Genomic DNA, 27,860 nt, shown 5'->3' with positions numbered 1-27,860 from the left:
CAGCACGGCCCATCCTGCTGCAGTTCTGGAGGGTCAGCTGAGCACCTGGAAAGTGCAGAAACTCCAAAGAGAAGCAGGAAGAGGCAGAGGGACAGGAAGGAGAAAGCCAAGAGCCAGAGACAGAAAGAGAAAGTCCCAAAGCAGCGACAGTAGCCCAGGGAGGAAAGAGGGGCCCACATGGAAGAGACTCCAGACCTGCTGACCTGAGGTTTAGTTCAGGGGGTGCTGGCCCCTTTTCAGGTAGGACACAAGAGCCAACTGCTCGCAGTTAAGTGAGCTTGGACTATTTAATTTATTTAAAGAATTTTAAAAGGCACTTTACTTGGATTCTCTAACCAAATGAAGCCCTGAAAAGCGACAACACCACCGTCTGCAAAATTATTCTCAAGTAATCTCTCTGCAATAATAACCCTACATCCCAGAGTCTCAGACACTGTTCTTCCCAGCACTAAACAGTTCTCTCTCTCTCTCTCATACACACACACACACACACACTCACCTTCCACTCCCCTTTCCTCACATCAGTCACAACTTCCCAGCTGAAGGAGCAGCTGCACAGAGTGAACCCTTTCTACAATCAGCTCTGCTACCTCCCCCCAGGCTGAAAGCCATTGCCTCTCCTGGGATTGATTGCCAGCGGGTCTGCCCAGCCCAGCAGGCCACGTGACCCTGCCCAGGCTGACAAGAAGGTCAGACCACTGGACCAGTGTCCATAGGGCTCCTTGTGTGAGCGCCTTGGCTCTGCTGTTTAAAGAGATAGCGGCACCACGGGTCCCTAGCCCTGCACCTCAGATGAGAAAAGGAAGTAACAGAGTCGGCCTGATAACACCGCCACGTGAATTACCGTGCAATAACTATTCCCCTCTGCTTAATCAGGTGCCACCACCTAAGGAGCACAGCCAGTGAGTTCTGGAATGCAGGGAAAGAGACCTGCAAGGAGAGAAGCAGAAAGAGGAAGGGGGGCAGGAGGGAGAAGGGCCAGGAGACACTAGCAGGTCCCCGTAGAGCAGCCCCTCCCCTGCTCAGAGCCGGACCTGGGCTTCACTTCCTACCTGGAGTGGCCGGGTCTCCGCCACCAGGCAGCCGCACGCACGCTTCTCGCCAGCACCGCCGCCAGCGCCCAGCGCGTGCTCGGCTGTGGGCGGCAGGGAGGCCCTCGGCGGGACTCCTCGGTGTCCGAAACCAGCAGATCTCCTCTCTGCCCTCCCGCCGCCTTTCACTGCGGTTCTCGTGGAGGTCTGCAGGTTTCCTTCACTCCGGCTCGGTCCCGCCCCTTGTTCTGGCTCAGATAAGCTCATCACGTTCTCCCTTAGGGCCCCCTGTGGCCTCTTGTCCCAGCCTTCCTGGTTCAAAGGGCACCAGGCCACACCACCTATGAGGCTTAGCCTTTCGTTCGCTTCAATTAAATTTTCCATTAACTTGGTCTCTGGCCAGTATAGATTTTCTCTTCAAGCTCGTCTCTAAGTTCAGATCACTCAGCCCTCAGAATCAACCTTATAACTCCCCTTGGGTCCATTTAAGTACATTTATATTTTCCCCCTGACACCTGAACTTCTTTAGTCCTTTCCAATGTTGCTGGTTTGCCTGAGACTTTGTCTTTAAGATTTCCTCTTGTGGAAATTTTGCCCGAAGGCAATTTTGCCCAGTGTCAGCCGTTTGAGAATAGTGAATGCCCTTTCAGTCTCCAGAGGGGAGCAGGTTCCCTAACCACCATCTCTGTGGTCTTTTCTTTGCGGCTTTGCCAAGCCTCTACCCCGAGGCTTAAGGGAATGAATTCCCAGAAGGCGGGGGAGGGTGAGAGTGTGGGACCTCCCACAGTCAAGCTCTGTTTCCTCAATAGCGCCCCCCCCCCCCCCCGCCGCTCTTTTTGGTCTTTCATAGAACTCTGGGGAAATTTAAAGTGACCCTTAATCAGGAAAATGTTGGAGTCCCTGGAATAGAGAACACCATATAACTTTTGGTTCTAAATGGACATCCTAATTTTTAGGAAGGCTTTCCTGTATTTCTCAAGTGGGTGAAGCAGGCTGCCATGTTGTGAGAAGCTCTGTGGAGAGGCCTATATGGCAAGGAACCAATGGCTTGTGGGAAATGGAGTCCCGCCAACAACCATATGAATGAGCTAGGAAGTAGATCCTGCCCTAGTTGAATTCTGGGATGCTTGCAGCCTTGTGAAAGACCCAGAGCCAGGGGACCAAGTTAAGCTGCACCTGAATTCCTGAGTCACAGAAACTGTGAGATAATAAATGTTATTTTAAGCCACTAAGTTTTGGGGTAATTTGTCACACAGCAATAGATAAATAATACAGGTGGGAAAGGGGAATTTGTTTCATTCCTCTTGACTCTGCATATCTAGGTTGGAAGTTGTAACTATTAATTCGGTAGCAGCTAGGATGTATCTGCTATAGAATATCTAATTCTCTGTCAGGAAGTTTATGGGATTTTTTTTTTTTCCAAAATCAAAGGGTTTACTACTTATGTCTGAGACCCAGAAACTACCAACTAATACGAGAAAGCTCATGGAGTTTATCTTAGAAGGCTACTGGTTTCCAAAGTTGCTTCAATCCCTCTTGGCATGGTTTGCCAATTTAACCCTAGTTCTGATGCACGGTCAGTAGATACTGGTGTGGATAACCTGCAGATATTACCTTAGGACCCACCACAGGGGCTCAGGGTATTAGTCCAGAGGAGCAGCCCAAAGGATAGAGAATCCAATTACAGCTCCTCTGGGCCCTGGAGATTTTGGGATGGCCAAATCTCATATACTTGATCCTTTGTTTCCATCAGTCCTTGTGCTTTCTGTGTTCTGATGTATAAACCAGAGACCTTGGTCACCATCTCCTTGGATCTCCTTAGAGACCTTGCCCATTCCCTACGTCTACTCTTCCATCAAGGCAGGAGCCTCTTTGGACAGGCCTGCCAGAGACACAGAGGGCCTTCCGCACCTGGCTCAGCTGTCCCCAGCATCGTCCCCAGTCCAAGAGTGGCTCATGGGGGATTGATGGGTAGGGGTGTCACATGAAGGACAGTTTCATGGAACAAAGGGGAAGATTTCCAGTAGATTTCTTTATTTGAAGAGAGGCATGGGGCAGGGGCAGGGGTGTCTTTCAGAGAATTCCTGAGACCAGCCTTGTAGGAAGAAAGAGCTCATACCGCCTATTTTTTGGCAGCCTCTTTTTCTCCTCCACACTCTCTCCTAGAAGGAGCTCTCCCAAACAGTAGAAAGCCTACTGGGGATTTACCACCATCATCATTCTGCTCCTCAAGTCTTTGGTGTTGGCATCTTTAATCCACAAAATGACTTTATTTGTGATCTTGGACAAGAGGAGCGTTATCTTCATTTCTTTTTGTTCCATTTTAAAGTATATACTTTCTATTAAAATATTACCAAACTGGTCACCATGATTCAATAGTAGCCTATTTATCCCATATTTCAAGTACCTTGGGAGGTTCCAGCAACTTAATTGGAACATTCATTCATTCATTTAACCAGTAATTATTGAATCCTTGTGCTTCCTCAATATCTACAGGATTCAAAAGAGAACCAAAGCATTACAGCGCAAAGGGATCCAATAAATTACTGAGCATTGTGAAAATCTATTTCAAATTCTACAAAACCCAGTGTTTTCCTTAGTGGTTACATTTTTCCCTTTTAGCTCAATGTTTTAAAATAGGTACAGATATTATACTTTAATGAATGATATCACTGAAAGGATGATAAATAGCTTTTCCTAAATGAACTCATGTTGGCACATAGGCAGAGCTAAGATCAGGAATTCTACACTGGCAAACACTCCCTATTCCATGCTGTAAGAGCTCTGGCTGGGCTTCTCCTGGACCCATCTGTCCGAAAATATAGGAAGGCCTTTTATATTTGCTGCCGAACTTGCGGACATTCTTCTTTTCACCTTTCCATCAAAACTTCCTGCAAAGATTCTTAAGAACTGAGCTTGACACTGATACTTTGTTCTCCTTCCAAATGACCCCCTTTCCAATGCATGGCTTGAGAACCTGATGGCTCATTTTGTTCACATGGCCCGTGGCTATGACAGGGTGAACATAGCTCTGCAATATTCTAATCATTGGCCTGCACACACCTTCCTTCATTTCTTTTTTTCCCCCATCATTTCATATATTATTTAAAATACCAGGTCAAACCACACCTAGTGTCGGTGGAGTAGGCCACTTTGTGTGGGTTTTGTAGGGATGAGAAAGTTCTCCTGGTGTCTAGGATGATAGGCTCTGCCTGTCCTGTGGATGTCGTCTAGCAACGATGTAGCTAGGGCACAAGGATAAGGATGAGACACTCCTTGGGGCCAAGATATTAACCAGAAGGAGAAAAGATAATTGATGTCTCTGGAGTGCAGTTTCTGCCTAGATTTTGCTAAGTGGGCATCTGTGTTTGTTTTGTTCTTTTACATCTTTTCTAGAAGAAGTGACACAGGGGTACCACAAGCCACTTGTGAACATCCATTTTGTGTGGTCAGGCTTCTGAGCCAGGGAACAGGACACACACACACCCCAGCAAGTGTTGGGTAATGGGGCCCTACCGATAGGCTTGGGAGCAAAAGCAAAGGGCCAGGGAGGAGAAGACCTAGGCTCAGCTTCCACCCTGCTGCTGCCTTTCTGTGTGGCTCTGGACCAGTGGCCTCAGCTCTGCAGGTATCACACGTAGAGGGAGCTCAGAAAACGTTTACCAACTGATCATATGGATAGTTCTGTATAATGGAACTCATGCCACTTGATAAGCTCTATTTCCTTTTAGAAATAAACAACCTTTTGGAAAGAGAGATATTCTCTGGATAGTCATTCTCTGTACGGCTATTACATTAGACAAATTTGTAGTTTAACAAGGAAGCAGATTTGATTTCTAGATGCTGGGTATGAAGTTTCAACCATTCAACCACAGCAGAATGTACCATGCGTGTCTGTTACTCCAGTAGTTTTCTGGTGCCTGGCTCCAAGACCACCAGCCAAGGAAGAAAACATCAAGTCTCAAGAATAAATGTCCTTTCTCATCTCCCACCCCCACCGTCTGTGTATCAAAAAAAGCTACTCAACAAAAAGTAAACAATTTGTTCCCATCATGTCAAACCTTCAAAAGGCAGGAAACCAATCACTAAACTAGATCTTGCAAAAGAGTTCAGCTATCACATTTGTGGTTTCCAGAGAAGATCTCCCCAACGCTTGGTGAGCAGACAGTTTGTTCTGTTGTGTCGCATAGAATTCGAAACAGTAAATATTTACTGTGGACTTGTTACATCTCAGGCTCTGCTGGGGACTGCACGTCCCTGCCCTCAAGTCTACCTAGCAGGGAGATGAGGTCTGGACCCAGATTCTAGCAGTATAAGGCAGGGAGGGTATGTAAACAAGAGTCTGAGAGAACAGAACCCTAGGGTCTTCTAGGAATTCAGGGAAGCTTAGAGGGCAACAGAGACCCTGCTGCCAGTGGTGGTCAGGCCGCACCGAGAAATTCGCCCGTCATCATTCTTTCCTTTCTTTTACCCTCTTCTCCAGCACTGCAAACCTCCTCTTTCTCACCTGGATTTGCACGTGTGCCACCTTGCCTGACTACTCTGCCCCCTCACGCCCCTCTCTTCTTCTCCAGCCCACAGACACCTCCACGGGGCACCAGATCATCCTCAGCAGCAATGCTTTTACAGGTTTGGCACCATCCTAGCACAGATAGACTTATTTTACTGAAAACCTGAAATAAATTTACCTCTGGGAGAAGGACTCCGTCAGCACACACTTTCTTGTTCAGAGTGTGGTCCCCAACCAGCAGCAGCACGGACATCACCTGGGAGCCTGTTAGAAACCAGACTCTCAGGCCCCACTCCAGCCCTCCTGAGCCAGAATCCACATTTTATCAAGATGCCCGGGTGGTACCAGGGCATATTAAAGTTTGAGAAGCACTGGCTAAAGCTTACTTATAATTGAGACCTTTTTTTTTTTCAACATTCAAAGATAAGGTAAAATTTCCCCATGATCATCTCAGGACTTCTGACAGAACCACAAATGTTATCAAATCCATGTTTTTGCTTCCATTCTCCTAAAGCATCCAGGGAACTGCTCTTCTTCTGAAACCATGAACATTTGGCTGTCAGTTAATAGATTTGGAGGAAAATGACTAAAATTCTTGGTCTCAAGCCAAGAACTCTACCTTCCAGACTGAATTCAGGCAGCTGAGTGGGTCTGAAGCCCGGTTTTCCCTGAATGCAGGAGAAACATCATTTGGTGACAGAGTGTATCTTTCAAAGGTCTGAGGAAGAGATTTGGAAGAAGCCCTCTCTCTGCTCTAATGTGAGCCCTTCTGTCTCGGTATCCTCATCTTCCCCTTTGGGGGACCCCTCCCCAGGGCTCCTGGGGCCTCTCACCTCCTGCTGTCCGTGGCCTTCCTCTGCCACCTCCAGCCGTGACTCTCAGCTTGGAAGGGACCAGAGAGGACATCTTGCTCTTACTCCTCTGGGCTGCCAGAGTTCACCCTAATGGCCCTGACACGTAGATATCTGCACTTGGCACCAGTAATGAGGAGATCTCTCCATCCAAGCAGCTCCTTCTACTTCTGAATGGCTTTGACTTTTCAAAGTTCTTTACAATGTCAATCCCACCTGACTCCTGAGGGAACTGTCTTCTGAGAGTTCCACCTGGTTAGTCAGCTGCCAAGTCCTCTACGTGGGAAAGTATTCCTGAAACCCAGGCTTCTCCAACTTTAACGTGTCTTCAAAACACCTGGGACCTGTGGTGAAGGAGTGAGGGAGTGCCACTGAGCTTTTCCTTTCTCAGGTTATGACAGTGCTCCTGACCAGAGTTTGAGTGGCAAGACGTGAGGTTTAATTAAATCTATCTTCAGGGCCACAGAGAACAGATCCACATGACCTGCTGTCATATCCTGGAACAGAAAATTGTGTCTTCCTCAAATCATCCATTTTTTTATATAGTTCCTTATGTGTCATGGCATGGCATTTTCTTATTGTCTGATTAACTGTCTTTTGGAAATGTCCTAATGAGTGTTGACAAACCCTCTAACTGTGTGGCACCAAACCTGGAACACTCCAGCTTTGACTGAACAACCTTGGGGCAGACCAGGATCTGGTTCAAATGAGTTCAAGACTGTACGATCTTGTTTAGGAACGACGTGGTCCTACGGATGGATATGAAGCCTAAAATCAATGAAGACCTCCATCCCTTCGCTTATAAATACACCTGCCTTTCTTGCCACAATTGTGGGAAAGTGGGTAATAAACTAATTCCTCATCCAAGGTAATAATAACTTGATATGTTATCCTTTAAGGGAACTTTGACAAGGCAATCCTAAAGAGGCAATGTCTTAGTCTAAAGGCAAACTCTTTAGTGCTGTCATCCTAGGCCCCATGGCAGACGGGTAGGAGAGATGTGTGCCAGGGGGCTGCTCAAAGCTTACCGTGCCGTAGCTGCTTCCTCCACCCTCCCTGGGGCCCCAGACACAAGAAACACACAGCGCTTGGTTCTGTAGCACCCAGGGCATTGGGAACAATTTCCACAAGAACTGGAGCAATTCATTTTTTCAGAGCAGCCACAGGCTAGGGAAGGGCTCATGAAGACAACTGGAGTCATTACTTCCAAAGCCAAGCCAACTAGGAAAGAAACCAGCTTGCAGGCAGAAATACCGGCCTCAGCCGAGGGAAGAAGTGAGGCGGCTGCACTACACTTTTCCCAGGAAGAAGACAGTAACTTCACTCAGCATGGTGAGCTTGGAAGGAGAAAGAATAAGGTGGAAACCAAGGCAAAGGTTTCCTCAATGATCACTTAAGGAAAGCTGAAGCGGGGTTCCTGGGACAGGAAGTTAAAATGAAACTATTTTAGTTTCAGTTTTGCTGAAGCTGCAAGACAATAGTCTCCCCATACCAGAGTGAAGTGTGGAGATCTAGCAGAAAGAGGTGGTGGGAAGCCAGTTTTACATGTGTAGATGACCACCCACATGCAGCCTGCAAAAGAAATTGTAGAGGTTGAAAAGCAGGTTGAATAGAAGATGAACTGTGGAGAGAACTGCCCCATGTGTTCCAAGGGCTTCAGTGTGGCCGTGTGAATAGCTTGATATCTGTCCCTGGAGCTCAAGAGACACAATGGATTATTGCTTGATTTCCATGAGAAACCAAAAAGTCTGGCTGCTGTGATGGCAGGACAAAGGAGAGGTGCCTGCTGAGATCAGCCTGCACGCCCTGAGTTTGTTTGGGCAAAGGATGTTTCTAAGGGACCAGATGCGGGCCATCAGAAGAGAGATCTGAAGTGAGATTATCTTAGATCCTTTCCATAGGACTGTCTGGAGGCACAAGGGGGCCTCAGCAGAAAGAAGCTAGAGATGTACCCACGGATGCCTTGAGGCTGTGGGAAGAATTGTTAAGTGACCAGCCAGAGAAGAGTTACCTTTGTCCACGTCAAGGAACGTGCAGATGAGAGATGGTAGGATCACCAAAGGACCCATGCAAGAGCCCACAGGGTGCAGAATCAACTTGAAACACCTGCCAGAACCAGGGAGCCTGATGCCAGCTCACAGTGGGATTAGTCAAGTAAAAACTCTCCTACCTCTTGCCCCCCCTCCTTCCCTCACTCTGTTCAGGAAGGATTGGGAATCATTACTAGCTAGATAAGGAAGGGGCAAAAACATGGGGTTGGGCAGGAGGTGGAGAGAAGCCAACCATGCCCTCCTTTACTGCTGCAGGCAACTGGTCCGAAGCAGGGCTGAGCTGGGAATGGGGAGTAGTTCCATCTTTGAGTGAAATTTAAAGTTTGATGATCACACTGACCTGGACATATTAATTATTTACTAGACAATGTTTTGTTATCTGAAAGGAGCCAGAAAAGTCACGAGATTTGCCCTGAATTTCATCCATGGACAGGGAAGAAGTGGTCTCACAGGAGACTTTCATTAAAAGGAGAATGGAAGACATGCATTATGTGGCTTTATGATTATGTCCATGGGTCATTGCTTGTTCAATGTAACAATGACTTTAGGGTGTGTGAAGTGAAAACAGATCATCATCTGCTATTTTCATTGTAAGATACGTTAGCTTTCAATATGTTTCTGAGTCAACTAAGGTTTATAGGAGAGGCCAGATTCATAGACTGTCAGAACCAGAACATTATACATGAGCAACTCAGCCCATCATTTCACACAGGAAACTGAGGTCCAGAGACATGAGAAGACTTCCCCAAGCTCACACATATAGAGGCATCAAGAAAAACACAGAAGTATATAGCATCTGCTCACACAGACTATATTTAATTAGGTACATTTCTTTGTAAAGGCCAGATTTCTTCCTGTTTCCCAGGTCTCTGAGAGTTTAAAGTAAAATTGTAGACAAGGCTCTTGACAGGATGTGAGAAAATCTATGCTTAGAATCTAACTTTATCCTTCCCTGATGTTCTCCTAGGCTTAAAACATAGCCACTCCTATTATAAGTATCCTTTTGTTGAATGCTCTAAGCCTGTCTGTGAGCACATACCTGCAAATGTAAGTTTTTTATTATTCATACTGGTCACTCAATACCTCAAAAACTTTCCTAAGCTCACATACGTATTTGCCTTATTCCAAGACAGGGTCTCACATGGTGCTTGGAACAGAAAAGGGTTCAGCAAGTGTTTGCAGAAAGACATAATGGCTAGATTCCATTTCACTGTCTATGTGTTCTTTATATATCAACAACACTGCTTCCAGAGAAAGAAAAAAAGGCAACATGCCTGTTCATCCTTGGGAACCTGGAATCTAGAACCTGGACTCATGTTCAACTCCTTGCAAATCCATAACTCAGGGCCGCTAAGTGGGGAAGGAAGGAGCAGCCCATTGGGCAGACAATGGTGTGGCAAGTTTGCCCATGTGGCCTTGCTGCCCTTCCCACTGGCCAGTTCCCTATGCTGAGCTATTCTGGGGCTGGTGATACAAAAGGCATTCAGCCCCTGGGTCACTTTCTATCCTGTGATGAGAGAGAAACACTCTCACTGGAGGACATATGTGATTTATGGGCAGGTCAAATTCCTGCCAGGTTAGACACTGTCACACATTTTATTGACCTGGATAGGAATCTGAGGCCCCCAGACAGGACCAACGTAATCAATTCTTTAGCCCTTGTTTCTTCAGGATTTCTTTGTTCCTGAGGCTAGTAGTCCTTCAATTACTCAACGATGATGAATAAATGCCCAAGGGTCTTAATTAGAAGAGAGGAAAAAAAATCACTCATTGCATGTGATGCGGTCTCATTGTCTAAATTCTAATAACATAGGCCTAGAAGCTATAATGTCAGCTCTCAGTAGCTGGAACCATCTCTTCCCACTGCAGCCTGGGCAGGGACCGTCGGGGTGTCCTTGGTCCTGGTCAGCCTTGACTCTTCCCCGGGTGCCCAGAGGAGCAGCCCATGAGCTTCCAGCAGCAGAGCTCCCAGGAGCCCCCTCAGTGGCAGCCTCACCTGCCCCGGGAGGGCGGGGACACCTGGAACCACCTGCAGGCCCAGGAAGACAGACGGGCAAACCCTACCTGACTCCATCCTGTCTTCCTGGCTCTCAGGGGCTTCCTCGGAGGCGCTGGTGCCCCTGGGGAACGGCTGGTGGCTGAAGAGGTCGTCACACAGGAGGCTTCGGCACAGCTTGGCAAGGAAGCGGAGGACGTACCCGATGCTGTTCACCACGGGCAGACTCCGCAGGTGCTGCTTCCCATCAAAGGACGCGGAGACTGGAAGAGCACAGAGACAGCGACTCAGAGCGGGACTCTGGGAAAGCCGTCAGCCCATCAGCCCTGGGGAAGAGGTTTTGGTTTGTTCAGTTTTGTTTTGTTTTTAACTAAGCTGTATTTGGATTTCACCTGTTCTTCCACTAATGTCCTATTTCATTTCCAGGATCTCATTCAGGAGACCACATCGGGTGTAGCTGTTGTGTGAGCTCAGTCTCCTCGGGTCTGTGACTGTTTCACAGTCTTTTCTTGTTTTTTATGATCTTGACAGTCTTGAAGAGTACTGGTCAGGTATTTTGTAAAACGTCCCTCAATCTGGTTTGTCTGATGTTTTTCTTATGATTTTACTGGGGTCATGAGTTTTTGAGGAGGAAGACCACAGAGGCAGTGGGGGGTGGTACATGATAGCCACAGTTCATCACTGGGATGTTAACCTTTATCTCCTGGCCAAGACAGCGTTTGCCACATTTCTCCCCTGTATTCTTCATATTCTGTTCCTGGGAAATAAGTCACAAGGTCCTACCCACAGTTAAGGGCAGTGGAGGGATTAAGATTTACCTCCTGGAGAGGGAAGAGTCTCTATATCATTTGGAATTCTTCTATAAAGGAAGACTTGTCCCATTTCCTCCATTTATTTATTTCTTTATTCATTAATATCAGTGCACACTCAATATATTTATTCTGGGGGAATTCCCTGGCAGTCCAGTGGTTGGGACTCAGCGCTCTCACTGCCGAGGGCCTCGGTTCGGTCCCTGGTTGGGGAACTAAGATCCCACAGGCCACGTGGTCTGGCCAAAAATAAATAAATAAATAAATAAAAGTTTAAAAAATATATATTTATTTTGTGTTGTGGGTTGTCCAATACTATATTATGTATCTTATTGCTAAATTATTCCAATTTTTGTCTTTGGCATCTTTCAGATTGACTCCTGTGTCCCTATGACATACCCTCATTTTTTTTAAGCAACTCTAGATAGATAGATCTAGATCAATAGGTAGGTCTAGAGAGATACGTCTAGATCTAGACATATAGGTATATTCAAATAAACTTGAGTTCATACTGAGGTCTCCAACTCTTAACACAGCACCACAGTGTTCAGGGTTCATTCAGCCTTCTGGGGAGGAGTCTTTATAAAAGAACAATAATGTCTCCACAGTGATGCTAGATCAAACTCAGTTTCTCTAGGGTGACCAGAATTTAGAAGAAACACCTGGTTCTTCCAGCCCAGAGCATGTTTCTTTCTGTAACCCTCCTCACGGCCCTCTGCTGCTGCATGAAGCTCGCACAGCAGCCCCAGGGTGCAGAACACGTGAGAAGATCCCCAGCAGGACATTCTGCTCCCACCCGGGCTCTGCCCTCAGCACCAGCACCTGGAGGGCAGCCTGGATCCTTATACTATATCTCTCAAAGGCTAGCACACTGTAAGGGCGCTAGATTTGATTTCAGAGCTAGTTTTGATTTCAGAACTAAAAACCAAACAACAAAAAAACTCCACACCCATTTAAATTAGAAATCAAAACAATCTATTTCTTTTGTGTAACTTTTTATAGTTTGACTAGAGCTTTCACACCTATCACCTCATTTAGGCCTTCTGACTGTCCTGTGAGGACAGTGGAGAAAAAGTTATGACTCCATAATATGGATGAGGAAACTGAGGAGAAGGCCTAGAGTGGTTTTTTCCAGCTCATGAGGCCTGTAAGTGGCACTTGCCTGTCACTTTAATACTCCAGGTGACTCAGATTAGGAGAGCCAGCAAAGAGCTGCTTAGATGCTCAGTAAGGGGGTCACCCTGGCCACTCGAACACTCTGGAAATTCCCTCTTAGGTGGGCACTGCTGCTTGCCTCCGATACCTTGAAAGAGTAGGTGTGCTGGAAACTGAACCCACAGCAGGAAGGTCTGGGTCATCAGGCCTGTGCCATAAATCAGTGTGTATACATTCCCAGAGGTGCCTGGATGGTCACATAGTAGGAAAATTCCACCTCCTGGAAGCAGACATGGAATTTGTGAGATCACAAAATCTACCCCTCTGGGAGAGTGTGACTAAGGCAGAGCGTCCCAACAGGTGTGCTAGGAATGGGTCATGGGTACTGAGATACTATTCCCCCTCAGCCTTTGGGGTGGCCCAAGGCCCAGCCACAGCAGGTTAAATTCCCTTAGCCCATGGTGCCAGCACCAGTGTCACCATTTTCTACATGTTGTGCCATGGGGATGTTTAGAAAGCAGTGCCCTATGGATCAGGTTCTAGGTGGGGAGTGGGAGAGTCTGACTATTCCTCCTTGAGTCCCTCCCTAAACCACCTTGGGGCTATCGCCACCTTGCTGGGCTGCCACATCACCATCAGAAACGTGAAAGCCCACCTTGCCACCTCACAACCTCAAGGCGGTGGCATGAGGAGGCCCCTCAGCCCTACTGCATTCTCCATGACCAAGTCCTCAGATCAGGCCCTCCTGGGAATCCCTCAGCCAAGGGAAACTTGGCAGGGCTCTGCCCGCTCATGCATTGGTGCCAGGCACTGCAGAGCCTCCTCCCCAGCACCGAGGCCCCTGAGGCCACAGAAAAGCTGAGCAGGAGAGCAGGGAGAACGGGGTCAGCTCTCCCAGCTTGGAGGGCAGGGGCCACAAAGAACTCAGACAGGATTTGCTCAAGAGTGGGGACACATGGTACAGGAGGAGCTTTCTCTTAGCACTCGGTCTGCGTCTTGAGCCCTGCTGTTTAGCAAGGAAAAGGACAAGGCCTTCAACCTCAGAGGGCAGCCCAGGATCAAGAACCTGGCTCTCAGACAGAAACCAGGAGAAGAACAGCCAAGGAGCTCTCAGAGGCCTGACAGCAGGACTCTGCTCCTGGCCTCTCTTGGTGCAGTACTTCTTTGTCCTGTCTCTGCCCACATCTGCTGAAGTCTCTTAAAAGTCACCCTGGGTCAGACACATGCACCCAGACCTTGCCAAGTTCTGTTTTAATCAATTACCAGCAAGTCAGACCCAGCTTCCTGCTCAGAGGGAGCTCCAGAAGGAGGGCTGAATCAATCAGAGCTGGTGAAGCTGTGTTGGAAAATCTCCCCATCTGCAAGCCCTCAGGATCAATCTGGAGTTAAATAAAACACTTATGCTTTGGTTTTTCAGGATGCAGCCACATTAAAGGCCCCTCTCCCCAACCTTTTCTTAGCCAGCCAGCAAGGTCACCTGCGCTGCCCCGTGGCTGGGGTATTGTATCCCTTTTCCCTGGTGATACGGAGGCTGTGTCTTTGATGCTGGGTCAGAGAAGACACCAGGCTGTCCCCTTGGAGTCAAAGCATCTTGCAAAGGCCTGGAGCTCCAGGGTTTAAGGGCAGGTGGTGACAACCACTGTGCATGTGGAGAGCCTCGGGTAAGACAGACAGAGCCTCTGTGGGGAAACATTTGAAGGGGGCAGAGCTCCCAATTCTGCCTCAGACTTGTGGTGATGGTTTCCACTCCCTCTGGATGCTGTTGGGTCAGGGTGGAAACTGGAGGAGGGTGGTGACAATGGGAGATGGGATTGACCCTGAAGGCTCTTGTTTAAAAAAAAAAAATGTCCTGTGAGATGGGGTTTAGACCATGAACTTTCCCCACTTCCCTGCATGGTGTTAAGGAATAAAGGAATAAAGCAGAGGAAGGGAGAATAAATAGTGACAAGGGCTGATGTGTTAGATATGTGGTCCGGGAAGGGCTTTTTGATAAGGTGGCATTTGAGTAGGAATCTGAGGGAACTCCAGGAGCAAGTCATGTGGACAGTTGGGGAAAGAGCATTCCAGAAAGAGAGACAAGCAGGTGCAAAGGCCCTGAGGCAGGAGGAGCATGGTTGGAGGACACAGGAATGAAGCCACTGTGGCCAGAGCAGAGTTTGGGACTCGATAGAAGTGCCCAGGAGATCAAGGAAGTTCCCAGGACCAGGTCACATAGGACCTGGGGGCCCCTGTAAGGATGTGGGCTTTTTCTCAGAGTGACATGGGAGCCATTGAGGGTTTGGAGAAAAGGAGGGGCATGATCTGACTTAGATTTTGAAAGAACCAGAATTGTGAAAGGATTCTGGATATATTTTGAAGTTGATTCTGAAAGGATTCTGGATATATTCTGCAGTTAGAACAATAGGATTTATTGATGGGTTGGAAGTGAGAGGTGAAAGAGGCAAGTCAAGGGAGAGGATTCAGATGTCCAGTCTTCTTATCCAGATCTGGAAGTATCTTCTCCTCAAGCCCCAAGAGACACCTTCGGCACACAGGCTCATTTAAGGACCCTGGAGCCCAGAAGATGGGGACAGACCCTGGCCACAGTCCCCTAAGCCTGATTACAGCTATTTTCCTCTTTGGAGACACACCCACGGCCCTCCTCATACAGCCTGCTCCAGGGCTTTACCTGACACCATCTCACCACCGTAGCCCTGCTTGACCAGGGAGAAGACCAGCTTCTGCTGGTGGGCACAGTCGATGCACGCTTGCACGGCCTGCTGCAGGACAGCCGACGGCCTCTCGGGCCCAAAGTGCTCGGGGAGCTGCTGTACCTTCCTCCTCTCCAGGTACGGCCCTGCATTGGCTTGCTTGTTGATGTAGAGGCAGACTGTGGAAACAGACCCACAAAGCCCTCAGCATCGAAGCACATCAGGCCAGGGGTGGCTCCCGTGCACACTGGGGATGCCTCAGCCATGTCCCCTTGGCCCTGGTCTTGGGAAAGCAAAGGCCAAAGTGGGACCAGTTCTTCCCAACTTAAGAAGTAAAAGAGGCAATAGAGTCAATCACCTCCAGCTGCCAGGGCTTGCTCTCAGAAAGGCCTCCTGGTTGGGAAGAAATAGGCATGTCCCCTCCGATGTACTCAAATCTGAATTGTAGACAATTATGGACAATTGTGGACCATGTATATAAATGTATTTATGTGCTGGGAACATACACAAAATCTTCCCTTCTCCTCCCAGGAAGCTATCAAGCTGTATATAATGTTTGCCATTTTTTTTGTTAACCTTCAGTAATTTAAAAAATCAACATGTTGCTAATTACTCCAAAGACTATATATTCGATGAAATTCTAAAGAGAATTCTGTTTACAATCTCAGGATAATGAACACTCAGCAGTCCATTTAGGTGAGCCCAACCAACGGTCCCCACACTTTTAAAGTAATATACCCCATTGGCAAAAAAATTTTTAGTACATGCCCCAACATATGTTTATTTATTTATAGATTATATACATTCTCAACCGTATTAATGTATTACATACATTTTAAAGATGTAACCAAAAAATAGAAAAATTTAAAGGAAGAGGTAAAAAGAAATATTAATAGTAGGTGTCATATTTTCTTCCACATGTTAATGACTCCTCTTATGTCTCCCCCTGCCCCCAGCCCAGGTATGAGCATCTTACCCTGGGGGCCACTAGTGCGGAGGAGTGTTAAAGAGGGACTTTAAGAGGAGACCAATAGGACTTTGGAAGGATTAAACAGTAACAACAAAGTTGAAGAAAATTAGTTTTTATTGAGCACCTACTATATTCCAGGCACTGTTTATCCTTTATCTTGTTTGATTCTCAAGATAAGCCTGAGAATTAAATATTATTACTTCCTCTACTAAAGAAGAAACTGAGGTTAAAAGTGGTTAGTGGCTGCTCAGAAAGTGTAATTAATGGTGCAATAGGGATTTTAACTAACGTCTTTCTGATGTCATGGCCTGTGCTCTTTTCACTCTACCAGGCTTCCTTCTTCGACTAATCCCACATGATTAAGGAAAATCTAATTGCTAAGGGACCTTCATGCCAGGCAGTGTGCTAGGCCCTACCGAGAAAATCTACACAATCCCTGACTTCAGATAATTTAGGGCCCAGAAGGGGAGACAGACCTACTCAGAGAATCACAGGAAGTGATGTGGGACCTTGGCTGTGAGAAACATTAGGGAGATGCTAGGAGAGCCCGTCTTGGGAACTTTGGCAGGAAAGTCAGTGAAGGGTTTCTGGAGGGAGGTACCTGAGCTGAGGTACAAGGGAGGAATAGGTTGACCCCAGAGGAAAGATCATTCCAGAAGAAGGAAAGAGAATATGTTACGATCCTATGGTGGGCCCTAAAGACTAAGAGCAGGGCCTTGTTGGCCATACTACAAAATTTGGTCTTTACCTAACAGCATCAGGAGGGCACTGAGGGATTTAAGTGGGATGGGGCTGGGGATGGTTTGTGATGAGGGGAAACTATGGATGTGTATGTGTATGTGTGTGTGTGTGTGTTGTGTGTGTGTGTGTGTGTGTGTGTGTGTGTGAGAGAGAGAGAGAGAGAGAGACAGAGAGACACCATCCGACTGCTGTTACTCTTAAGATGGAACTGTTGGTTGGTGGATGCCCCATGAGAGAGACTGGGCCGAGCTCCACCCTGAACTGGATTGGAAGGCACTGGGTGGGACTGAGGGGCATTAGGATCCTTAGGAGATCTGGAAGTACAAACACAGGGATAGAAACTCTTCAAGGTGAGCAGGCTCGCTGTTGGTGCAAAGTAAACGTGGCTCTGAAGATAAAAGTCTGGGCCGCCAACCACTCTTTCGAGCCTCCACCCACCCACAGCAACCAGCTGAACCCAAGATGCATTGAAAATCAATTTTAAATAATCCATGCTGTGAGACACTAAACTCCTGTTCTCAGAGAATTTGGTCATCCTATCTACTGTCCAACTGACACACTGAATCCTTCATTTGAGCAACCTCAGTGGCAGCTCTCTAGTTCACAAAGTAACTTTAGCTGGTGGGCAGGCCATCCCAGCCTTGGAGTTCATTCGCCTCACCTACCTGTGAGAGCCTGTGGCGCTGCCAAGCTGGGTATGGTGGCTGCATCCTGAGGGATGGAGCTGAGGTCCGGCTCCGGCGTGCTCCGCGGGGGTGAGAGGGCTAAAGGCGTCATGAGAACCCGAGACTTGAGCTGCAAGAGAGAACCCAGAGAGTCAATGAAAATCTGGAGATGCTCTCTACACTTTCCCAGGATCCTTCCTGGGCTCAGTTAACCACTGCTACTCTGTCATTCTTCCACACCTTTCTATTGTGCAGCTTTGGGGGCTGAACTTCAGATTCAAGTTCATGATCAAGATTTGAGTTTGGCTCACACCCAGAGGTCAGCTCTTCACCCCGTCCTTACAGTGGAGCCACCCAGGAAATGACTGTGTCAGGCAGCGAGTGTGGGACACACAGAGGTGTGAGGAATTGCAGCCTATAAGCCTCCTGAGTGCAGAATGCAGGGTGGGGGACAGTTCCCAGCCTGAGCCCCTGTGCTCCTGAGGTTCCTGTGGACAGGTCTTTCCTGACAGCCACCCAGTGACCAATCCTGAAGCTTTGCTCACTCTGCTGAGTTTTCTGTTCACAAAGATCACTGGGTCCTGCTAGAAGAGACAGCAGGAGCCATTCTTCCAAAAGGTGACATGCTTCTCAGGGTTTGTTTCCTGCAGTGGAGACCATCAAAGGCTGACGCTGATGCTGTTGGTCCATGGACCACACTTTGAGTAGCAAGGGTGGACATTCTGTTGTTAATGTATATGCAATCCCCATCCATATCCTAACTTGATTCCTGGATTTTTAGGATGTAATAATAATAGTAGTCACGGAGAAATAGTATTCCTACTGCTAGTTATCCAACCATTCTACATTCATTCATTTAAGTCATAGCAGTGTTTAAGGGAAAAACATTCCAGTGAATGAGAATACCAACTGCAAAGGTCCTGAGGCAGAGCATGCCTGGAGTGTTTGTGCAACATTAAGGAGGCAAGAGTGAGATTGGAGAGGTGGTAAAACCACGGGGCTTTGCAAGACACTGTAAGTTCTTTGACTTTTGCTCTGAGCTCTTCTGAGCAGAGATACTACCGAATCTAAACTGACATTTTTAACAATCTTTCTGACTGTTGTATTGAGAAGAGATGAAAGGAGCAAAAGTGAGAGGACCACTAATCTACAGTAGATGAGCGACGATAGTAGGTTGGATCAGGGTGAGAGCAGTGGAGGTGAAGAGAAGGGGACAGACTCTGGACAGATTTTGAAGGTGGAACCAGAAGGACGTTCTGACACACTGGATGTAATGTGTGAGAGAAAAAGAAAGAAGTCAAGGATGACTCCGAGGGTTTGGGCCAGGGAGTTTTCAGGTGGGGGAAGGAGGAGGGGAGAGTGGAGACAACGAGGGAAGGTCAGGGGTTGATTTTGGATATGTCAGGTTTAAGATGCTTAGATCCAAGAAGAGATGGTAAGTAGGCAGGTACGTATACTGGACTATGGAGTTCTGGGGGAAAGTCTAAACAGAGATCTAATTTTGGAATCGTAAGTAGTGAGTTGATATTTAAGGCCATGATAATGAAAGAGATCATCAGAGAATTGAGGGTAGGTGGAGAGGAGGAGGATTCATTCATTGAGCGCTGAAAGACTCCAACATGAAGAAGTCGGAGAGAGAGGGGTGACCAGCAAAAGAAACCAGGAACTATATCCAGTGGGGTAGAAAGAAAAGCAGGAGAGCGTGGCACTGTGGGGAAAGATGGAGAAAGTGTCTCATGGAGAAGAGAGTGACCAACCATGTCAAATGCTCGGTCAGACAAGGAGGACCAGAAGTGGCCACGTAGCAACTTTTTGACAAGAGAGGCTGTGGTGCAGTAGATGGGATGAGAACCTGATTGGAATAAGCTAAAGAAATAGTGGGAAGAGAGGCACTGGATCAGGAAGTAAAGCCAACTCTTACAAGGAGTCTTGTCTTAAAAAGGAGTGGCCAATTAGCCATAGCAGCAGGAAAAGTAGGACTGAAAGATTTTTGCTCCATAATGAGATACCACCTCACACCCATTAGGATGGCTACCATAAAAAAAAAATAAAATTAAAAATAACACATGTTGATGAGGATGTGGAGAAACTGCAACCCTTGTGCACTATTGGTGGGAATGTAAAATGGTGCATTCCTCAAAAAATTAAAAATAGAATTACTCAGAAATTCCACTTCTAAAAGAATTAAAAGCAGTGTCTCCAAGAGATATTTGTACACTCATGTTCATAGCAGTATTATTCATAATGGTCATTGTGGAAGCAACTACAAATGTCCATCAGCAGATGAATGGATAAACAAAATGTGCTATATACATACAAGGAAATATTATTCAACCTTAAAAAGGAAGAAAATTCTGACACATGCTATGACATGGATGAAACTTGAGGACATTATGCTAAGTGAAATAAGCCAGGTACAAAAAGACAACTACTGTATGAGTCCACTTATATGAGGGACCTAGAGTAGTCAAATGCACTTAAACAGAAAGAAGAATGGTGGCTGCTAAGGGATGGGGGGAGGGGGAAAGGGAGAGTCGTTGCTTAATGAGTATAGAGTTTTCAGTTTTGCAAGGTGAAGATGTTCTGGAAGTTGGATGCACAGCGATGTGAATATACTTAAACTACTGTACTGTACACTTAGAAATGGTTATGATGATAAATTTTATGCATGTGGTTTTTATCACAATTACTTAAAAAAATTTTTTTTTAATTTATTTATTTTATTTTTATTTTTGGCTGCATTGGGTCTTCGTTGCTGCACGCGGGCTTTCTTTAGTCACGGCAAGCGGGGGCTACTCTTCATTGCAGTGCGTGGGCTTCTCATTGCGGTGGCTTCTCTTGTTGCGGAGCACGGGCTCTAGGCACGCGGGCTTCAGTAGTTGTGGCTCGCGGGCTCTAGAGCATAGGCTCAGTAGTTGTGGTGCACGGGCTCAGTTGTTCCGCAGCATGTGGGATCTTCCCACACCAGGGCTCAAACCCATGTCCCCTGCATTGGCAGGCAGATTCTTAACCACTGCAACACCAGGGAAGCCCTATTTTTTTTAATTTTTAAAAGATTTTTTGTTGTTGTTTTTGAGAAGGGGGAAATATGTTCTAATGCTGGTGGAAATAGCCCAGTAGAGAGGGAAAATTTGATGATAAAGGGGAGTGTGTGGAGAACTGCTTGCATTGAGACTCTGAACAGGTGAGAGAGGATGAGATTTAATGAACTGGGCTATGGCCTTAGAAAGAAACAAGGACTTTTCATCTACTGCAGTAGGAAGGAAGGAGGAATATGAGGCTCTGGATTTGAGTGGATGTGGAGGTGGGAGCTTACAGAAGGCCTTTTGCAATGGCTTCTAATTGCTCAGTGATGCTGGAAGCTGTGTGCGAGGGTGGAGGAGGGTGGGTTAATGAACTAGGAGGGTGGGAGGCCGTGGGGGGAATGGAATGTGGCTGCTGAGCAGCGTTGAGGGCACAGTGGGATGTGCGGAAATGAATTTAAATTAACTGAAATGAACTTAAAAGGAGACAGGCCAAAAGTGAGCATGTTGGCTACACAAGGCTGTATGTGTGCAGAGTCTGGGGCTCTTGCTAGAGATCCTGTGTTAATCAGAAGCAGCAATTAACAATAGATAGTTCATCTTAATTTGAGCTTAGCATTTGAAAAAATTAAAAGGCTCATCATGTAGCAATACCATACTAAGTATTATAAAAATAATTTAAAAGAAACTTCAGTGGTGGGACAGAGTAGGTGGGAAAACTCCTGTGACTCAGTCACCATGACTATGGCAGGGTTTCCTCATCTGCCAAGTGTGAAGAGGGCTGCGGCCACCCTGCCTGTTCTCCCAGGTCATGCACCAAGGGTTCCCCTGGTGGTCTCTCTAGGAATGGTATCTCTAGGAAGGTACAGCTTGTGATGGAGAGGCTGGTGGTGACAGTCTCCAAGGACTGTGGGCAGCAGGCTCTGGAAGAACCTTGGCTAAATCCTCCTTTACAGGCTTAAAGCCCTTCAATGCCCAACATACAGATAACGATGTTGGTGGGGGGAAATAAACAGGATTAGTAAGTCGTCATTTTCCCCCCTGTGTTCTTTAAGTAAATTACACAAAGATGCATGTGATCCTTCCCGAGAAAAATGACAATGATGATGATGAGGAGGAGGAGGATGACGGCAGCTAAGACTTAGATAGCAGACACTGTTTACTGTTCATGTAAACTTCATAATGACCCTAACTTTAATACTTGCTCACTATTTTAATATTTATTAGAGGGGGATCTGTCCATTGAACCCAACTCCAATGAAATAATATAGTTGGCTGTTACCTCTGCCCATAATTTCTGCCCAGGTGAAGCAATTAAAGGGATTAGAATAAGTCAGCTGGTTTCAGGAAAAACCTTACATATTCATTCAGCCTGTAAAACAACTTCTGGGACTTTTGAACAAAGAAGGAATCTCATGCAGCTGTGGGTGGTATATGACTTTTAAAAAATATCCTTTTGGTAAGAGGATAAATCATCAGTAGGAATATCCTTTGACTCAGCATTCTGAAATTTCTATCTCATTGCTTAATATAAAGAATGAATCAAAAGTAAGCTAACCTAGAAAAGGGAGAGGGGTAGGTCATAGGGACACGGGAGTCAACTGAAAGAGCTTTCAATGGCCAAACCTGGAGCAACATGAACAACAGATAAAGAAGGTAGTAGTGGATTATAATTTAAAGTATACAGTGAATATCCATGACTCCATACTCACATAAATGAGTGACTGACTAAGTAAATACATGAGGAGAATAGACAGATCTCCCATGTATAAAAATTCCAAATATTTTATTGTGGAGTATAACTCCTCCTCCTTAAGTGTGGGCCACACATAGTGACTTCCTTCCAAAGAGGACAGTATGGGAATGGGGGGAAAGTAACTTTACAGTGGATAAACTGGTCAAACACCACCTCAGCCAGGGGATCCAGATCACCATCCACAGTGATAAATCATGTCGATAGTTCGCACCCTTGATATGACGTGATGGGAATGGCACCTTACCTCTGAGATCTTCTTTCCAAAAGTCCATGAATCCCTTCTAATCATGGGATAAACTTCAAAAAACCCAAGTTGCAGAACATTTTATAGAATACTTGACCAATACTCCTCAAAACTGCCAATGTCATCAAAAACAAGAAAAGTCTAAGAAATTTTCACAGCCCAGAGGAGCCTAAGGAGACATGATGACTAAATGTGATGAGGTATCCTGGATGGATTCTCGAACAAAATAGGGAAAAACTAATGAATTTCAATAAAATATGGACCTTATTTAACAATAATGTATTATTATTGGTTCACTAGCTGTGACAAATGTACCATAATAATGTAAGACGTTAACAATAGGAGGAACTAGGTGTCGGGTATATGAGAATCCTCTGTATATTTGCAACCCTTCTCTAAACCTAAAACTGTTCTAATATATAGTTTATTTTAAAAATATTCAAAACAGAATCTGGCAGAATAAACTACGTAAAATAAAGAGGAAGGAGGGAGGAGAGGCCTCTTTCTTGGCTGCATAAGACTGGAAGAAAATTTGCTGCCCAGGATGCCTTGCTCTGACATGCAGGAGCTGATCCTTGGCCTTCAAAGCCAACAGCCCTGTGCGGATGCTGGCAAAGTTGGCACCTTTACCTGAAATTCAAAACCTCACTCAAATGGGTATGGCGACTCCTCATCCAGGGCATGGTTGCCAATGGCTGTGCTTTGCCTTCTTAAAGCATCATGGTGGGATGAAGCAGAGGGGTAGAGGCGGCCCCTGCCAGCTGGAGTCTCACCAAAGGGGCTGGGGAAGCTGGGATCAGCTCATCTTTCTTTTCCATTCACAGATCCAAAATATGGGCCTGGAGAGTTTCTTGCTCCTGCTGTCTTCAGGGGAAGACCTTCTCTAAAGACATTTGCTAGAAAATCACTGCAAAGAGTTGTTGGGGGGGGGGATTTGTCTGCAAACTGAGATGTGTGGCCAGGGCACACTAAAGAAGAAGGGATCAGCTGATGTAAAATTCAAGTATTTTTCTAGAAATACGCAAGTGTGGAGAAACAGAAGTACTGACTAAAGAGTATTTCTTAGATTGACAACAAGAGGTTGGTAAATGAAGGATACAGAATGTGGTTGGGGGAGTATAGAGATGTGTAGAGCCTGCCTGCACATCAGCAGAGGATGAAGCAGCAAAGCAAAACTAAAATAAGTTCAGGATAGCAGTGGGCACATACAATGGAGCACTAGCTTTTGGGTCTGGGTTCAAAGCCCAGCTCAGTCACTCACTAACCCTGTCCTAAGTCTCGCTACTTCACCTTTCAGAGCCTACCTTTCCTCATCTGTAAGGTAAGGATAACAGCACCTTCTCACAAGGATGTGACAAGAATGAAGTGTAAACATTTAGCATAGGGCTAGTGCAAAATGAGAACTCAATAAGTGTTTCTGATCATTATTGCTGCTAGTATTATAATTTTATTATTAGAAATTCCAGAAATACAAATGAGTTCCAAGTTTCTTGTTCATGTAGCCATGGCAGGAAAGGGAAATTGCCCATCTTTCTTCTAGGACCCATCTACATTTTCTACACTTACCCACTTGGGATCACATCTTCCCAAATCTTTGAAGACCCACCCTCCTACCTTACACATTGCACATGATCCCCTTTAAGAAATGTTCCCAGTACATTAAGTATTGCTTAGGCACAAGCTGCCCTTTCCAAGTTGTATCATTTAAGCTAAGTCTAAAAAGGGGAAAAAATTCATTCCATGAGGCAGTCATTTACTCAAAAAATATTTATTGAGCACCTACTGTGTGCAGGAAACTGTTGTAGGTGCTGAGGATACATCTGTAAATGGAGGAGATAAGGTCATTGTTCTTGATGAGGTAATATCATAGTGGAGGAAACAAATAAGAAACACAACAAAAATGTCAAATTGTGATAAGTACTACTCTGAGAAGTAAAATATGGGGATGTGATAAAAAGGGACCAGGTGACTAGGGTAGGCTGATAAGGAGGTGACACCTACATCAAGACCTGAATGACAAGAGGGAGGCTGAGGGCTTCCCTGGTGGCTCAGTGGTTAAGAATCCGCCTGCCAATGCAGGGGATGTGGGTTCGAGCCCTGGTGCGGGAAGATCCCACATGCTGCGGAGCAACTAAGCCCGTGTGCCACAACTACTGAGCCTGCGCTCTAGAGCCCATGAGCCGCAACTACTGATCCTGCATGCCACAACTACTACTGAAGCCCGCGCACCTACAGCCCATGCTCTGCAACAAGAGAAGCCACCGCAATGAGAAGCCCGCGCACCGCAACGAGGAGTAGCCCCCGCTCACCACAACTAGAGAAAGCCTACACGCAGCAACAAAGACCCAATGTGGCCAAAAATTAAATAAATAAAATAAATAAATTTATTTAAAAAAAAAAAAAGAGAGAGGCTAAGGAAAGAACTTTCGAAGGAGACAGAGTGGTCAGTGTAAACCTCCTAAAGCTTGGCTTCTTCAAAGAACCAGGAAGCCAGAGTGGCTGGAATTATGAGCAAGAGGCAGAAGGATGCAAGATGAGGTTAGCTAGGAGGTCAGGGCCCAATCATGAGGGCTTTCTAAGTCAGTGTTGTAGATTGAATTGTGTCCCTCTCAAAAAAGACATGTTCAAGTCCTAACTCCCAGTACCTGTGAATGGGACTTGACTTGGAAATAGGGTATTTGCAGATGTAATCAAGTTAAGATGAGGCCATACTGGATTAGAGTGGGCCCTAACGCCAATGACTGGTGTCCTTATAAGAAGAGGGAAATTTGGACACAGACACAAACACACAGGGAGAATCCCATGTGACAATGGAGGCAGAAATTGGAGTGATATGTCTACAACCAAGGAACACCAAGGATTTCAGGCAACCACTAGAAGCTAGGAAGAGTCAAGGAAGGATCCTACCCTAGAGCCTTCAGAGAGAGCATGGCCCTTCCAACACCTTGATTTTGGACTTCTAGCCTCCAGAACTGTTGTTTTAAGACACCCAGTTTGTGGTACTTTGTTATAGCACTCCTAGTAAATAAATACAGTCAGATTAAAAAGTTTGGATTTTATTCTAAGAGTTATGGAAACAATCAGAGAATTTTAAGCAGAGAAAGACACAACCCAGTTTTTATTTTATAAAATTAAGTATGACTGCTATACAGAGAATGGATGGGGAGAGGCAAAATAGAGAAAAGAATACTAGTGAGGAGGTTATCATATGGTCCAGGCAAGAGGCATAGGTGGCTGAACTAGGGTGAAAGTAGTGAAGACAGAAAGAATTGGTTGGATTCAGGTGTGCTTTGGAGGTGAAATTAAGGTGATTAGAGACAGAAAGTGCAAAATCAAAGATAACTTCTAGATTTATTCACATAAACTTTGTTTTGATAGTATATTTTTATTACATTAGTTTAAAACATTAGCATTTCACTTGTTGCATTTAGTTAACTTTGGGGAAGCCATAATATTGGCTTGTGTCTAAGGTTCAAAACATTCCTCCTCTAATACTCCAGCAGTAAAACTTCAGAATACGACAGGAAACATTCTATGTGGAACTTCTGGGAGAGGACGTGAAAAAGAACTAGAGCATCCACATTTCCTCATCTGGGAAATGAACACTGAGAACTGACATGATTTCTCATTGCCCAATGAGCTGCAGGGGAGTGGTGAGAACACAGGACTCAGAGAGGGCTGGGGTTCTGATACTGGTTCTGCCCCTGACTCACATGGGACTCTGAGAAACCCATTCAATGCCTCTGGGGTTCATCTTCCAAAGCCATTAATGCGGGTAGGGTTGTTGGCTTTTTTTTTTTGGCCTTGCCACTCAGCATACGGGATCTTAGTTCCCAGGCCAGGGATCGAACCCGTGCCCCCTGCAGTGGAAGCACGGAGTCTTAACCACTGGACCACCTGCGAAATCCCAGCTTGTTGGTTTCTAAGTTCTATTCCAACTCGTAATGTTGTGTATGTACCTTGCATTAGACTATTTCTGAAAACGTTAAAGAGCTTGAGATAAAACCAGTGTCAGTGCCATATTTTGAATGTTGATTAGAAGAAATGTGGCATCCTAAATATCTTTGGAGTTTTGTTTCTGGGAATATTGAAAACTATGTTATTTGGATCAACTGAAAACAACTACCAACAATGGATAAAATGTAAGATTAGTAAAAGTATGGAGGAGCTAACAATATATAAAGGATAACTGGGCCCAAATATAGGTGAAATCTAGGCCTTGGAATTGCCATGGATCAGGGCTCACCCAAAGGGCTACAACCTCAGGGTAAGGGTAAGCTAGCTGTAAACTTGTCCTGCCCTACCCCACCCATATCTGACTCTAAGGAAAGTTGCCTTGACACTGGGGGAGGGGGTGTGCAGAATCCCTGGGAAGATATTGCCACAAGCCAGAGCTCACACAGATTTGCAGCTCAAATTCACAGAACTTGGGCAACCAAGAAAACTTCAGGCTGTGAAGTTAGTTTAAAAATTACCCAATCTGGCAGTGCTCCCAGGTTACCTGGAAAAACAAACACAAATCATCTCTGGAGAAAGGTCTCAAAGAAGTCCCCAAAATAATTTTTCAAAGTCAGTGAATAACACAGCCCAAACACACAAGGAAGCAAGGAACCAAAGCAAGAATGGGCAATAAAAACACACAGCAGTAAAACCCCAGAAACGGGGCTTCTCTGGTGGCACAGTGGTTAAGAATCCGCCTGCCAGTACAGGGGACACGGGTTCAAGCCCTGGTCTGGGAAGATCCTACATGCCGTGGAGCTACTAAGCCTGTGCGCCACAACTACTGAAGCCCGCGTGTGACTAGAGCCTGTGTTCCGCAATAAGAGAAGCCACTGCTTTTTTCTTCTTATGAGAAGCCCGCGCACCACAACGAAGAGTAGCCTCTGCTCGCCACAACTAGAGAAAGCCCACGCACAGCAACAAAGACCCAATGCAGCCAAAAATAAATAAATAAAATTAAATAAATAAATAAAATAAAATACTTAAGATATTTCAATTGTCAGACTTAGATTCTAAAAGCAAGTGTGATACTATGTATAAAGATATAAAGAACAAGTTTGAAAATATCTCTGGAGAACAGAAAACTATAAAAAATAGCATAGCAAAACTGTAAAAGAACCAAATTTAACTTCTATACAATAACTAAAATTAAAAACCAAATAAACAGATTTAACAGCATATTAAATATAGCTAAAGAAAGAATTAGTGTGCCAGAAGATATGTCAGAAGAAATTCACCAAAAAGTAGCATAGAGACAAATAGATAAAAACTATTGAGGGAAGGTTAAAAGACAATGCGAATATGAGAAGTTTTAACATTAGAGTTTCAGAAAGAATGGAACAGAGGTTATATTTGAAAAGATAATGGC

General features: G+C 45.7%; 1 protein-coding gene across 2 annotated transcripts in view; it reads right to left on the bottom strand.

Annotated features, from left to right (window-relative positions):
• SCML4 (Scm polycomb group protein like 4) overlaps positions 1–27,860 on the bottom strand; it is a 110,223-nt gene that overhangs the window by 27,335 nt on the left and 55,028 nt on the right. The window contains exons 3-5 of one of the 2 annotated variants that reach the window (XM_036872023.1): positions 17,470–17,599; positions 15,072–15,272; positions 10,508–10,702 (exon numbers count right to left, since the gene is read on the bottom strand). In XM_036872023.1, the coding sequence (XP_036727918.1) occupies positions 10,508–10,702; positions 15,072–15,272; positions 17,470–17,599 (526 nt within the window). Of the gene's footprint in view, positions 1–1,052; positions 1,244–10,507; positions 10,703–15,071; positions 15,273–17,469; positions 17,600–27,860 lie in introns of those variants that run through there. The other variant, XM_036872024.1, reaches the window with a different exon arrangement.

The sequence above is a fragment of the Balaenoptera musculus genome, chromosome 12 (assembly GCF_009873245.2).
Source record: "Balaenoptera musculus isolate JJ_BM4_2016_0621 chromosome 12, mBalMus1.pri.v3, whole genome shotgun sequence".
NCBI lineage: Eukaryota > Metazoa > Chordata > Mammalia > Artiodactyla > Balaenopteridae > Balaenoptera > Balaenoptera musculus.
Note: the sequence above shows the minus strand (reverse complement) of the source record. Positions and strands in the feature narration are given on the sequence as shown.